General features: G+C 35.0%; 2 protein-coding genes across 3 annotated transcripts in view; both read left to right on the top strand.

The window, feature by feature from the left end:
* The first annotated feature begins 660 nt into the window (after positions 1–660).
* Positions 661–12,876, top strand: LOC127844821 (glycine cleavage system H protein-like). The gene is made up of 5 exons (XM_052375333.1): positions 661–828; positions 7,615–7,700; positions 9,092–9,155; positions 9,779–9,910; positions 10,915–12,876. The coding sequence occupies exons 1-5, from the start codon at positions 699–701 to the stop codon at positions 11,007–11,009; spliced, it is 507 nt and encodes a 168-aa protein (XP_052231293.1). The 5' UTR covers positions 661–698; the 3' UTR covers positions 11,010–12,876.
* Positions 12,877–14,122: 1,246 nt separating this feature from the next.
* LOC127844792 (cyclic nucleotide-gated cation channel beta-1-like) overlaps positions 14,123–15,290 on the top strand; it is a 225,973-nt gene continuing 224,805 nt past the window's right edge. Inside the window, exon 1 of one of the 2 annotated variants that reach the window (XM_052375272.1) lies at positions 14,123–14,240. The gene's annotated coding sequence lies outside the window, so the exon portion shown is untranslated. The remainder of the gene's footprint in view (positions 14,241–15,290) is intronic. The other variant, XM_052375280.1, reaches the window with a different exon arrangement.

Here is a 15,290-nt window from a genome sequence, read left to right as displayed (position 1 = left end):
CCCTCAGTATTTTCTGTTTTGTCAAGAACGTATCACTGTTCTGGGATTCCACAGCAAATGAGACCTGAATCAGACCAAACTCAAGCGATGTTTGGAGGCCCAAAAGTGGAGAAGACCTGGTTTCTATAACATGAAACAGTACAGGTTTTCTTTCACCTGTCTTTGAATATGTACAATTCAAAGTAACCATACCCTTTGACTTTAAAGGTGTATTGTTATACGCTGAAGACGGACATTCGACCATTGTAATGGCCCCTTAACACCAGATATTTGATATACAGAATATGGTAAAATGTTTACCTGCGATCCTGTATCAACTTTGAAACTGACCAACGTTTGCTTAGGCCCAACACGAAATGATACAAACGCTTGGCCATTGTTAACACCAGATTTTACACTGTCCACAAACACGACGTCTTCTGTGACGGAGTTCACCTTTTGCAACCGACACACTTTTGCAAAATGGTTCCACTTGCGACATTTGTTACACTGCTTTCCTTTGGCTGGACAATGGTCACGCGACGAGTGCCACTGACCCCCGCAGTTACTACATTTCCGGTCACGACTTGATGCACCCGACACCGGTCTTGCAAAATTTGATATATAGGAGATACAAGAAAAATGCTTTGAAAGTCGGCAGTTTTATAAAGGGAACCTATGGTAAATCGAATCAGTGTAATATAACCTAAAACAACAACATGGCAGCGGCCGGTTTGTTCCGCAAGGCACTGACATTGCAGATCGTGCGATCAATTACATTCACGTTAACAAAGCAAAATCCTTTTCAATCAACGACAAGGGCTTTCCATATCTCGACAATCAAACAAAGTAAGAAACGAGAGTCTAAATTGTGAATGGCCCCTACTGCACCATTACAAATACTACTGAGTCAAGGTTATAGGTTACACTACACCTTTCGCATTGCCTTTTATGTACACCATTCTTCTTCCATGTGATGTACTAATCTCACTCTGGAGCATACTCGTACATTTGTTATATACAAGGTGATCGTGAGTGTGCAGTTAAAAGAATAAAACATTTAAGATTTATAATATGTACAGTCAGGAAAGCTCAATGTTTGAATTGGAGGCCGGCCAGTCCTTCCCAGAATGACTCTGGCCGAGTCTGGGGTCTGTAGAAGTTACTAGAACTGTGGGGTGCTTTGGTAGCTGGTTCCACAATTGAGCTCCAGAGATAAAGCAGGAGTGGCAGTATACCATTAGGCTTTTGTTTTGTAGCTGATTCATTAAAAGTTGTGCATTTATTGATGTATTATCGTGTTCTCATTGTTTCGGATCTTCGCATTGCTTTGTGTAAGCAATCATAACGGCCATGGGATCCTTCAAACGATTTCTAGTATTGAGTGGAAGTAGGTCATGTTTATAGTAGACAGTGACTGGTGTTATGATAGTTTATATCACACATACATACATAACACATACATGTATGTGTGTTTTTAAAGTATTTTGTTAGGATATAATATCCTCGATGTATGTTGATTCGCGGTGTTAATGTTTTGTATTAAAATTAGCAACAAACAAACAATAAAGCATTGTATAACTTACCTTGTTGAAAGAAACCAATATTTCATTAGTAAATGAACTATATTTATTTCCTGCAACTCGCGCTATCTAATCCATAACAACAGTATTTTTGGCAACATGTTTACAGTGTCCGCCATTTTGACAGATGAATGTAAGGTCGCGACCTCTGACGTCATTCACACAGTTTATTATTTAGGCCAATGCAATTGAGTAATTGGGTTGTAATGTTAATTAGTCATATAAAGAGTGTCAACTGTACAATAATTAAAATGTTTCAACACAACTCAACACAACATATTTACAAGCGTTCGTTGGACTTCAACTATTCTTCATTGCTATTGCAATGGCAGCACAGGAATTTATCACCCCTTCTGACACACCTTACAGGTGTGCAGAATGTTAGGTGCGTCCAGTGCTTGCATGGGATGCCATTTTTTAAACCATCACACTGCACCCACTTAACAAATGCCAGAGAAATACAGCCGGACAGTTCCTTTGGTTGGAATCTATGACAAACACAACATTTTTCATCAGAAGCCTCATGACTGTCACTGCTGTTACTGGAACAGTCCACTGCTCTGTCAACACAAGATGGGCCTGCTACTGGACTAGGTGCTGTTGTTGCAACAATTTGCTTACCTTTTTTTACTGCGAGCTTACCTTTTTGTGTTTCCTGAGATTTTTTCAAGATAGGTTTTTGATTTTGTTCATGATTTTTTATGGCCTCCATTACCTCATTACTGGTAAGTTCTTTTCCAGACACCAGTCTACTAACCGTTTTGGTTTCTTAGCTTTTTGATTTTTTACTGATCTTATTTTTTGTTCAACAGTTTCAAAAAAAGTGCTGGTGTGTTCATTTTCAGGTCCAATTTGTAGCCCTCCCTCTACAGTTAAATCAGAATCATCAGTGTCATCTGAATGATACACTTGGGCTGGAAACATACTTTCCCTGGGAATTGCATCCTTATTTAGGGGGAACAGTCCTGTTTTGCGAAAGCCAACTTGAAGGTTTTCTGCTGACAATGCTTTGTGATAAACGTGGCAGACGATATCACAAACATTATACTGAGTGATGGCAGCTGATGTCTCACGGATAATTTTGTGGCATCGCGAATGGTACATCCGTTGGAACGGGCCATAACAGGCTACATCTAGAGGTTGGAGCAGGTGGCTTGTGTGGGCGGGTAAAACATACAAAATTATACCATTCTCCTTTGCCCACTCTGCCAGAATTAATGATACATGGGACCTATGACCATCTAAAAGCAACAGAATTTTGGATTCACACCTGCCAGGCATAAATTGTATAAAGTGTTTGGTCAGATACTTAATGAAAACCTGGGTGTTAGACCAACCACTTTCTGACATTGTTCCACTGGCTCCTGGTGATGCCCCTTTCCACAAGTCACTGTTCATCCGCTTGCCCGGGAAAACAAAGAATGGTGGAACTGCTGTACCACTTGCACTGCCAGCGCCAATGATTGTAACTGTTTTACCTTTGCCAGAGGTCACAGCTTGTGCAGGATAGTTAGAACTAGCTACTATGTATGGTGGCTTGTGATCAATTGATACACCCTTCTCATCAATATTGTAAAGCAAATGGGGCTTATCTTGGAGATCATGCTTCTGTAAACATTTCTGGTAACTTTCAAAGAAGTTAGACACCATCTTTTCACTTGCCATTTTGGCCCTCACATGATCAAGTGCTCTTGGTTTAACAACCCTCATTTCTGGCCATCTCTTTAAAAACCCTTTCATCCACATCATGGAGAGGGGTGTGTCAACTGTCCTCTTACCTAACTGCACAGCAAACTGTGAAGCAACATCAATACACTCCTGCTGTGTATAACCATAACCTAAATCAGCCATGGCTTTGAAATGGTTTACAATTTGGGCCTCTTCAAACTCATCAAACAATGGGACCTTCCCCATTACAACTGTTTCTGGGTCAACTTTCCCCAAAACCCTGTCCCTGAGTGTGTTTTCTGGCACCATATAAGTCCTGGATGCTCTGAGAACGGACATTCCATCATCTTTCACTGCTTTGAAAGCATTTATCAAAGAAGATGGTGAAAAAAGTCGATATTTTTTCCTTATGGGCTGTGGGTGTTTCTAAAATAAACAAAAAAATGGTGTTACAGGTGTGAGTTTCAAAAACCATATATTTTAAGATGCTTGGCCTTACTATAAAATTTCAGTCACGTGACTTTCATTCATGGACGTAAACACTTGCAGCCGACATGTAAAAAGTAAAAAAAAGTTATTGATAAACAAAGAAAATATTGTATATCCATGGTAATATAAATGGGTATAACAAAAAAAATTAAATTTTGGTACATCTACGAAGACATAGTGATACATACCTGTTTAAATCTCATGTTTTCATTTTTGACAGCAAATACGATCGAGTACACTTTGTAGTAAATGTGACGTCACTAAAATCACCGAACCGTGACCTCTCGCGAGATTTCGAATCAAAACAAAAATGGTCGCGAATCAACATACATCGCAATTTTAGATACATCGAGGATATGTATTGTCAGGCCTTTTCCGCCCTATGCCACGGGTCCGAATTTCGGCCCCATTCCCAATGCAAATCTGGTTGTTTTTTTTCCCATTTGAAAAAAAATAATTCCCAATTCCAAAAAAAATAAAAATTCCTAATTCCAAACAAAAAAGATCCAGTGTAGAAAATAGACATATATTGCATAATTAAATTATTCATGGGTGAAAGTGTTCCATATTATTACGGAATTCTGTATTTTTTAGCTTCTCAGAGGTCGTTTTCGTGAATCATGGGGGGAGGGGGGTAGGCAATGTGTGCAGCAATGTCGACAAACGAAATAAACAAAATACGCTCGATTCCAGATTGATAAATTGGTTTCCCACTGTTCTGTTAACCCATATCTAATTATAGATTCGACGCGGCCATTGCTTCTCTATTAGTCTATCCCCCTGGGCGTATTGCCTCATTTTCTCGTGAATCGTTCTATCCCTCTGAGCACTATTCTCTCGAAATAACATGTCTCCCGCAAGACCCTCTGCGCGTTCAGAAGGCAGCATGGCGTAACCTCATTAGAATATTCTGGCGAAATCTGCCGATAATTTACGATTCCTTTGTCTATGAAATGGTTTACCGCACGGAATAACTCGAAGTTAATCGGGAATCTGACTCGGTTTCCAAAAAGCGTTTTGATTGGTTTACGTAAATCGGTCAACCAATGGAAATCGACGTTATGAAACGGTCTTATCTCTCAAAAAAATATGGCGGACAAGTCAAAATAACTTTACTTCCGAAACCAAAAAAACACGATCAAATCATGTATTTGCTTCCAGGGTTCGACAAAAAAAAGAACTTGAAAGTGATGTGAAAAACAAGTGGCGATGGGAATGGCTCCATGAAAGAGACTCTCGTGGAGAGAAATAGGGATATTGGTTTAACAAACAAACAAAAAATCATTCCGGGTAGCGCATAGGTTTTTTTTTTTTTGATTAATTTAGATGTACATTAATTGAGTTGTTTGGCACTAATTAAATTATCTGTTTGAATGTACGGACTTGATTTTATATTTCATTTTTATTATTTTTTTTTTATTGAACCGATTTGTTTAGGCAAAAAATGATATCAGTTATTTTGGCCGTAACACCCATTGTTCCAGTACAGTAGCCAGGTGCCTGTGTATTAAGTTGATAAGATAATGATCATCACAGCAGCTTGCTATTACACAGTGTATTCATTCTGCTGGCGTTGTGTTAGATGTCATTTTTATCAGTTTTCAATTATGTGTATCTCTTCGCTTAGCTCAACGTTCAATGGCACGCGCACTTAACATAATTATAAAACATAACGCGTATCATTATATTACTTTTTATTAATTACGTACGCGTATTAAATTTTATATATTGTTTTTTCTTTTGTTTTTCTCAACCAGAAAGAAATAATAAAACATATAAATAAATATAAAATTCAACATGAAATCAATTTTATTAAATCATATTTTACAAGAAACTTTTTAAATTATAGCATTAAACTTAATTGAAGAGCTTACATTGATTCCGCCATAAATCATTACTTCTTATTACTATTATGTTATTATTATGTTATTTAAATAAAAGCACCAATTATAAAAAACAACAGTATTGCGTTATTTAAATCGTAAAATTAACAAAAAAAAATCCTAACATAATTCGTTTTTCAAAGGTAGCTCATTCATTTCCCTTAATTCTTTACCTTAGGCATAGCATTAATTACTCAACTCAAAATTAATCCACAGTTTGCAAATAAATGCCTCTAATGTTATTGTAAGCCGATAATAGGTGTCATTAACACCTCGTTGTAGGTATACCTCCTCTATAAAATCAATTTACGGAAACCTCTACGGCTTTTACTATATAAATCAATTTACCGAACTTGTCATTAACCGAAACCTCCAGCACCCTAGCGCATATGATATTGTGATATCTGTTTCAAAACGATCAAGTACCAATCAAATGGGAAAAAGGCGTTTAAGTCTGACGTCTCACGCAGAGGACGTTACACATGTGAAAAATTGACGGACGTGTAAATCAAACAATTAGAAAATAACTAGATAAGATATAAAAACAAATTACTTAAAAATACAAGACAGAAAATGTATTGCTATAATATGTTCATTGATTTATATTATACTGTAAATATTTGTATATAGTTGAGAAAGTTTAGTGTTATCTTAAAGATTTTGCCTATCACATTTGATCTTCATGAAATGCTTAAGAAATAGATTGTCATATATTCTAGCCAAACTAACTGTTTTTTCTGTTTTGAATCACTTAAAAATACAGGTGTCTTTATGCTTAGGAGAAGTGATTTCTTTGTTTCAAATAAGCTCAAATGCAGGAGTTTCCGGGGGCCGGAGGCCTGCTGGACCCACCGGGGGGCCCTATCGGCCCCCAGATTTTATTTTCAGTATTTTGGGAATTTCCTACTTTCACCCATGAATTATCTGTTGCCTTGAATTTGTTTTAAAAACAGTAAAATATGTTAAATTGATTATTTAAGACATTCCTTATTTTCCCCAAAATCCGGCGTTTCGCGCAATTTTTTTCCCCTAAAAAAAGGCCAGGTCCTTTCCCCAAAATCAGATAAAAAAACCTTCACTTATCACACATGTTAATAATATTTTGTAAAATTTTCATAATATGTTATCACAATAGTCGTTATTTTCAAGTAAACGGCTTCTTTGAAATATAAGAAACACTAATTACATGCGATTATTTTTCCCAATTGAGCCAGTTTTGCGATAAAGTTTTTTCACAAAATGGGGTTTTTCACGAAAAGAAATTCCCAGAATTTCAGTGTGGCGTTTTCCCAAAATGGAGCGGAAAAGGCCTGATTGTAATTCACGTATAAGTTAAATATTTAACCAGGTTTTCCGAAGGAAAAAACTGGTTATTAGATTGGCGAATGCGGGCGGGCTGGCTGGCGGGCGGGCGGAACAAGCTTGTCCGGGCCATAACTATGTCGTTCATTGTCAGATTTTAAAATCATTTGGCACATTTGTTCACCATCATTGGACGGTGTGTCGCGCGAAATAATTACGTCGATATCTCCAAGGTCAAAGTCACACTTTGAGTTCAAAGGTCAAAAATGGCCATAAATGAGCTTGTCCTGGCCATAACTATGTCATTCATTGTGAGATTTTAAAATCATTTGGCACATTTGTTCACCATCGTGGGACGGTGTGTGGCACGAAAGAATCACGTCAATATCTCCAATGTCAAGGTCGCCACGACTAAAAATAGATTTTTTTTTAAAACAAACTTACAAAGGGGGTTAATTTTGTTTGTTCATTTCAAAAGTTCAGTTTGAGTTTTCTCCCTTTATCAGATTTTTTTTCACAATGAAAACCTGGTTTTGTGACAATTTTGTCCCTTGTTGTTTATTATTTCCATTAAAAAACTACTGACAGAAAAAGCATGTATATAGTAACATAAAAGTAAGCAAACAATCTGAAAGGCTAAACAGATAGCAGTTATTTTACATGATCTAGTTTACTATGGCTCGATTGGTCATGTTTTCTTTTTTTAACAGAAAAGTATTTCTCGGACAAACATGAATGGGTTGATGTTGATGAAAAAAACAAGACTGCCACTGTTGGCGTGACACACTATGCTCAGGTACAGTATTTAACAAGCTGTATTTGTAAACTATTTTTTTGTTCCCCCAGCATCTACTGATATCAGAGGCATAATAAAGTTATAAGCTTGTTATTTGTACATTCAATCTTAACTCAAAATTACACGGTTGGTTTAGCATCAGTCACTGAAACTTCCAACGAAGCTTTTATATTGGCATGTATAATTTGTTGTGTTTGAGAACTATCAACACACTCAGATCACCCTTATCTAGTTAGCTAGGCTGTTTTCGGAGAAAACCCGAGGTATTGTCATAGCCAGCTCGTCTTCCGCTGTTCGCTGTAGGCGTCGTGCTAAAACCTTAACATTTGCTCTAAAATCAAAGTGCTTCCACCTACAACTTTGAAACTTCATATGTTCATGCACCTTGATGAGTTCTACATGCCACACCCAGTTTTGGGTCACTAGGTCAAAGTTCAAGGTCACTGTGACATCTAAAAAAAAAATTCTGACAAGCTTTCACAGCCGAGCATTGGCACCCGTTATGCGGTGCTCTTGTTTTTCTTTTTACATTAACTTACTTAGACTAATTTATAAGTGTCTGAATTCTTAGTTAACACATAATAACATCTTGGATTAAACATCAAGAATGCTACCTACAAAGACTTGATACATGCATGTATGATGTGGTTGAACACTATCAACATACTTACTAAGAAGGGCCAAAGTTGGTTAATGTCACTATCTACAAAGCTTTTATACTTGCACGAATGTTATCTCTGACCACTCAAAAACACCCAAATCATTTTACCACATTTTGACCCTGACATTGACTTAAATTTGGTTCAAGACTTGTTTTAATGGCCAATTAATTAATATGGACAACGCTTGCAAGAGGGGCATTAGTGCTTATTGAATGCAACACTTTGTTCTGACTATTTTTATGGTCTCAAAATAACAGTGTTCAATAGGATTGAATTCCTTTTTAGTTTACACACTCACACTCCCATTTTAACTAAAAAATACACTTCTCACTTCTCAAATAAGTGAATGCTTATGGGAAAGGGATTACATATCTTTAGGTACACTTACAGAAAAAACAATGAGAACCATACCACAGGTATTGGAACTAACTTTATGGCTTTGGTTGTCCACCTCAGTCTTTCAATACCAATTGAAAAGAGGAAATGTATGTTTTCTCAGAAAATTATAAGGGGCCCTCTAAACATTTAAGGGACCATTGGATAGTGGACCTCTGCTAATTTGCATCCCTTGTTGCATTAGGAAAATAATTTTGCAGTCTTTTCTTTTTGTGTGTGATAAATTTATAAAGCACAAAATCAGGCATCAATCAGTTTCACTATTCATGTTTAACCCTTTGAGTTTACCATGGCAGAGAGCAAACAATTTCGGAACATGAATCTCTATTTCAGGATAAACTAGGAGAAATTGTCTTTGTTCAGTTACCAGAAATCGGCCAGGCACTAGAAGCCCATGGTATGTGTATTTGTGTATACTCTTGACATTGGTAATAATTAATTGAGTTTTTGAATGACATGGATAAGGTGGCGAAAAATACTGTCAAGATTATGTCTGTGTGATTTTAGTTTTAGTGAAGTTAGTCTTAAGAATGACTGAAATTAATGAGTAATTGGTATCATGAAATTTGCTTATCAAATTTTATTTGAAGTCTATGGTAGCCAGAATGATATACAAGCCCAAATACTGACTAGGGTAAATGTATTTGGAAGATTTGCATACAAAAATGTTTTTTTTTTAAAGTATGCATATAATCTATAGATTTGTATTGTCTTTTGTTTTGAATTTTGATTCATATGTACATTTATTTATTTGATACACATCTTGTGGATATCTTTAACTGATGCTTAGTCAGTAATTAAGTGTCGAGCATGAAACTCTTGCATCTTATACTTGATTAATCAGCAGACCATATACAATTAGTCATAACATTGTTTTTGATTAATCAGCAGATAACACCTGATTAATCAGCATATCATATATGATTAATCAGCAGTTTATATAGGATTGTAAGCAGATTAAATTGGATTAATCAGCAGATTTATCAGTATAACCATCAATCCTCGCACTGAATTATTTAGGAGAGGCTGGGGTATTGGAGAGTGTCAAGGCAGCCAGCGATGTTTACAGTCCCATATCGGGGAAGGTGACTGCTGTGAATACAACGATCGTCGACAATCCCAAACTTATTAATGACAGCCCCTATAAGGATGGTATGTGTTTATAAAAATGATATTAATTGTCTTGAAATGAAATTGTTCTTATGTGTCAGCTTTAGTTTGAGATCAATTTGCTCCTTTAATTTTTTTCAAATCTTTTAGCAATAGACATACCCATCCAAGCTCAATCTATGCAAACTCCCCGACCCAAATGCAAAGTGTTTTTTTTCACCATTTTGGAAATGGGTTCAGGTCCCTTTGGATTAAGAAAAATTGTGGCATTTCGACTAAAATTGGGAAATTAGGGTTGTTGTTTTGCTTACAAACACTTCAAATTTGAGAATAAAAGCATTTTCAATATTATATTTACTAAGGTTCATTTTATAGAGCTGGAGGGGAAATACTGGTTGAGATGGGAAATACTGGTTGAGATGGGAAATACTGGTTGAGATGGGAAGTACTGGTTGAGATGGGAAGTACTGGTTGAGATGGGAAATACTGATTGAGATGGGAAATACTGGTTGAGATGGGAAATACTGGTTGAGATGGGAAATACTGGTTGAGATAGGAAATACTGGTTGAAATGGGAAATACTGGTTGAGATGGGAAATACTGGTTGAGATGGGATTTTTTTGAGAAACTTTCAATTGGGATTGTTTAGATCCCATTAGGGAAATATATACACTTTGCAATTGAGAATGGCGCCTAATACCGACCCCGAATTTGAACAAAAAAAAAACAACACTGATGCATATATGGGAAATTGATAAATCATATATAACTTAAAGCAGGTAAGGTGATGCATGCTCAGAATGGCTACAAAGGGTTTTTTAGAAATTAAAATAGTGTTAGCAAAGTGGCAGTTTGTAAGTGAAGAGGTGATGTTGTTCAACATAAATTTGAAAAACGTAACCATAATTCAATATCACTGTTTTTCTTTGTGAATACTCAAATTTGGTTCAGAGTTACAAATAAAATTTTCAGCAATAACTGAAAGCACTACGTAGAAGCACCATTTAGCTGCTTGATTTACTGACTTTCAATGTTTTTGTTGGCAGGTTGGATGTTCAAATGCACAGTTGGTGATCCCAAAGATTTGGTGGGTCTCATGGATGAGGCGGGATATGAGGAGTATGTGAAAACATGTGACTAACCAGGGCTCATAATGACTTTGAACTCCTCAGTGTAGTTGGAATGGGTAAAAGGTGCAGGAAAATATTACTACAATTTGTATAACTTATTTTGATACAAAAATTGAAAATTCACAACATGTTAATAATACTTATGTGTGTTTTTTATGATGACCAAATGATGCCTGAATGATTTAATACTTGAAGGTTGTGAAAAGCAGGGTCTTGCAATCATCATGGTATGTATGTGTACACATGCTGTTTTCAGATCATGGGTTATGGAATAAGATAATGTTTTATGAACTTCTGTGTTAAGATTTCAGTTGTCCTACTATTGGGTTGTGGAGGGGAAACCTGCATTAATAGTTATATTGTTCATCAATCTAAAAATCTTAAATTTTATTATTTGAAATTGACAAAGAAATGCGTAAGTGGAATATTGTTATTTAAATTCTTTAATTATGATTCACTTTTATCGACATAATATAGGTGGCTGAAAAATCTTTGTAAGTTTTGACCCTGATTTATGTTATTTTTAACCTTGTGTTTTTGAACACAAGCAGTGTGTGCTGTAAATTGGACTTTTTGATTTATATTAAAGGGATTGGCCAGCAACAACCAAATACTTTTATCTCCTTAAGTGGGTTTTTATTTGAATGATAAAAATTTGCTTGTTGAATAAGAATGAAATGTTTCATTGCAAATATTTGTATAACCAAATATATAATTTTAAAACCAAAGATTTGTAAAAAAAATTGAATAAATAAGTATGTGTACTTCGTACACACACTAACCCAGGTTAAGTATAAGTTGTTAATGTGACCACTGTTGTGTGACTGAAATACTGTTGAAAACTGCAAAATTATGTCTTTCTCTATGTTAGTCAAATGAAAAAAACTTGTGTGATGGTGTCCTTGGCTTTTCAACATACAACATTCAAACTTGCAGGCAATGTTTCTAAATGAAATGAAGTTGTGCACTCAATATGTAATAATATGGATAATGCCAGTAAGGAAAGATAAACTTTTACTAATTTAATGAAAACTTTCCTCATTATAATTATTTTTATTAAATGCTAAATATCCAAGTTGCTTACTTGCCAAAATACATTAGATTAACAAGCTATAACCAAACAATACAGTTGCTTGATCAAGTTGTATTAGGTGAGCAAGATAGGGCCTTAATGGTCCCCTTCTTTAAAAGCAGAACATTTTCCTCAAGATGCATCTACTTTATTTCACCAATACAACACCCACACTTTTGCTCTTATCATGAATGTTATATATTAGTTGATCTTGCTTTTTATTTTAAAGAAGTAATCAATTTGAAATGGTGTTGTAAAATCATGTTGCAAATTTACGAAGTATTTATAAATAGTTAGTTTTACTTATTACATGTATATGATGATTACATGTATATTATACAATTAAGAATCTGTGAATCTTACTCTGAAACATACCTCAAATATGTTTAAATTATATTTGCAATCTTAAATTTACCTGAAATATGTTGAATGTACATTGCACAGGATATAACTTTTAGAACAATAGTATTAAATTGTGTGTAAACTGTAATTTGTTTTGGTTGACTAATTGTGCTTCAGTATTATGTATTTGCTTGATGTTGAAATACCGGTACTTGTTTGTTGTTTTCAACATTTGTTTAATCAGATAGCCCTAGATATTAATGATTGCGGGGAAATAATATACACTTCTATACAATGTCTTATTTAATAATGTGTATACAACCTTTTAAAGTGTGTTTAAATGTTTCAAAATACCAGGTTGTTGGCATTATACATGTATCATTGCTGTTTCGGTTGACATTTGAAAAATACAATCGGCATTTGAACCAGAATACATTATTGTGATAAAATTATCCCAAACTAAAGGTTTTAGAGTTGTTTATTATATTTTAGCCTAGTTGTAACTCTTCAACTCTTTTAGCACAAATTACTAGCTAGAATCGTTTTCTTTATATAAATTCATAATAGTATGTGCGAACTATTTGTTCCACGTGTTTTAAGATATTATTAAGTATTTAATGTAAAGCATTATTTATCGTGTTATATTCTTCGAATATTTATATCAGTATAAATAAAGGAGCCTCGGGTGAACGAAACAGTAATGTTTCAAACTGTCTGAATGACCCCTTTTTGCAAAGCAGGTTGCATATAAAGTTTTTAGATTCATTAGCAACGATTAATTCCCAACTCTTAAACCGCATTTATTGAGATCGGATCTATTAATAGATCTTTGGAAAATATATTCCAGACAAAAGCTTATTCGGTGATATTTAATTGAAATATTCTTCAACTCTTGGTTCCCTGTGACGTTTATTACTGTTAAAGAAACGCGCAAGACGCGTTATTCTGTACTTAAATTGTATGCTGTTTATTTGAAAATAAAACAGGAAAGGGTTATAATTTTGTAAACCCCACTTTCCATTGAGGTGGGATCATAAACCAGAAGATTGGCATTTCCATCTACCCGCCCGGTCGTCCGATTATTGTGTTTAGCATGCTATAAAAACATGTTTAACTTGCGTTGAGCGTAACTCATGATGTATTGATGTTTAGGGCTTAAAGGGGCATTTTCATGCTTTGGTAAATTGACAAAATTGAAAAGAAATGTTTCAGATTCGCTCATTTTTCTTGAAGTTATGATATTTGTTAGGAAACAGTAATACTGAATATTTACCATGCTCTAAAATATCCATTATGTGCATCTTTTGACGATTTAAAAGACATGAAAATTATAAAGCGTTGAAACGCGAAATGATTTAATAATTTGGAGAATTCTGTTTTTGTCGTTTTTTTTGATACTACGAAGATTGCATATATGAGGTAAAAAAATACATTGAAAATGGTATAAGAGCGGATGGTCTTGTGGGTAGAGCGGTAGACTTTTGCTCCATGGCTCCAAGGGTCAGTGGTTCGAGCCCCGTTGAGGGTTACTTTATTTTTTATTCTTGAATTGTATTCTTGTTTTGTTTTTGTTTTCCTGGAGGTTTTTAGACCCAATGTTTACATTTATCAATATAATGCATTTAATAACAAACTTCAAAACATGCCAAAATCGGTGAAAAGGCCCCTTTAAACTTTACTAACAGATGTACAGCCCATGCACGTCGATAAACCAAAGTGCAGCAGATAAACCGAACTGCAGACAAAGCATGAATGTGTAGTACCACGGAGCAGACAAAGCATGAATGTGTAGTACCACGGATTATTCAGGACAACTCACATATCCAATGTAAGTGTTTGCTAAAATGTAAAATGGATGATGCCAAACTTTAATGGGGATAGTCTATACTTTTTCCAAACATATTGGTGGATAAATACCAAAACGAACATTTTGTATACTAAATACACGGTAAGCTCACTTACGGAATAAAAAACTATCGCAAAAAGCTTGTCAGAAAACTTCAGATAAAAGTCAATGTCAGGGAATACACTTCCCACTTAAACACGATTTTTGCGAAGAAGAGACTATCTTTAAACGAAAAATACCAAACCGGACTGCACAGGCTAATCTGGGACGACACTACGCACATGCATTAAACCCCCTTTTCACAGGGTACGTCTTACTTGTTTGTTCAAATTAAGGAGACGCAGAAAACCTCAATATATGGAGAGAATAGAAAACCATATAATAACTTGTATTCGGATTAAGTATTGTTTAGTTATATTCGCTTGCACCGTATGGTCTTACAACAGTTTTACCCGGTTAACTAGTAAATTAACATTTTATTTTATATTTGAATAGAATAAAAACGTGGATTCCGCACAAACCTGCGTTTCTTCGTTTTCATGTAACGATTTGAAGTTGATGAACTTTCTCCATCAAATGCTGGATATTAGTTTAGATATACGGTATTATTTTGCAAAAACGAAAGTCACACAATATATCGAAATACAATATAAGATAGTACTAAATTATATCCCATGATTTCATGAGTAAATATGAAATTAAGTTTTAATTAACCCATTTATGTCTAGCGTCTATAAAAAAAGGCCTTGGCAAACAGCGCATGGTGCGGCGTCTCACCAGGGTCTTCGCTGTTTGCTAAATATAGAAATAAATATACGAGACATCCCTAATTTTGGAAATAAATTGTTCAAATTTAGAAGGATGGGAGAGTCCACTAGGCATAAATGGGTTAAAAATAATAGTCATGAAATGAAATAATACAAAAAAAAATATAAAACCCCAAAATAGTTTACTAAAACAAGAACACACTTTTCAGTTCAAAAAAGTATTTAGTGTTGTCGAATGAAATTGTTTGCACAAGTATATCTTAAC

The sequence above is a fragment of the Dreissena polymorpha genome, chromosome 9, assembly GCF_020536995.1.
Source record: "Dreissena polymorpha isolate Duluth1 chromosome 9, UMN_Dpol_1.0, whole genome shotgun sequence".
Taxonomy (NCBI): domain Eukaryota; kingdom Metazoa; phylum Mollusca; class Bivalvia; order Myida; family Dreissenidae; genus Dreissena; species Dreissena polymorpha.
This window is presented reverse-complemented; position numbering and strand designations above follow the sequence as displayed.

Excerpts from the sequence above, each read along its gene's own strand:
- LOC127844821 (XM_052375333.1), top strand. The coding sequence starts at position 699 with ATGGCAGCGGCCGGTTTGTTCCGCAAGGCACTGACATTGCAGATCGTG. Across the intron at positions 7,701-9,091 it reads GCGTGACACACTATGCTCAG|GATAAACTAGGAGAAATTGT; the intron begins GTACAGTATTTA and ends TCTCTATTTCAG. Across the intron at positions 9,156-9,778 it reads CCAGGCACTAGAAGCCCATG|GAGAGGCTGGGGTATTGGAG; the intron begins GTATGTGTATTT and ends TGAATTATTTAG.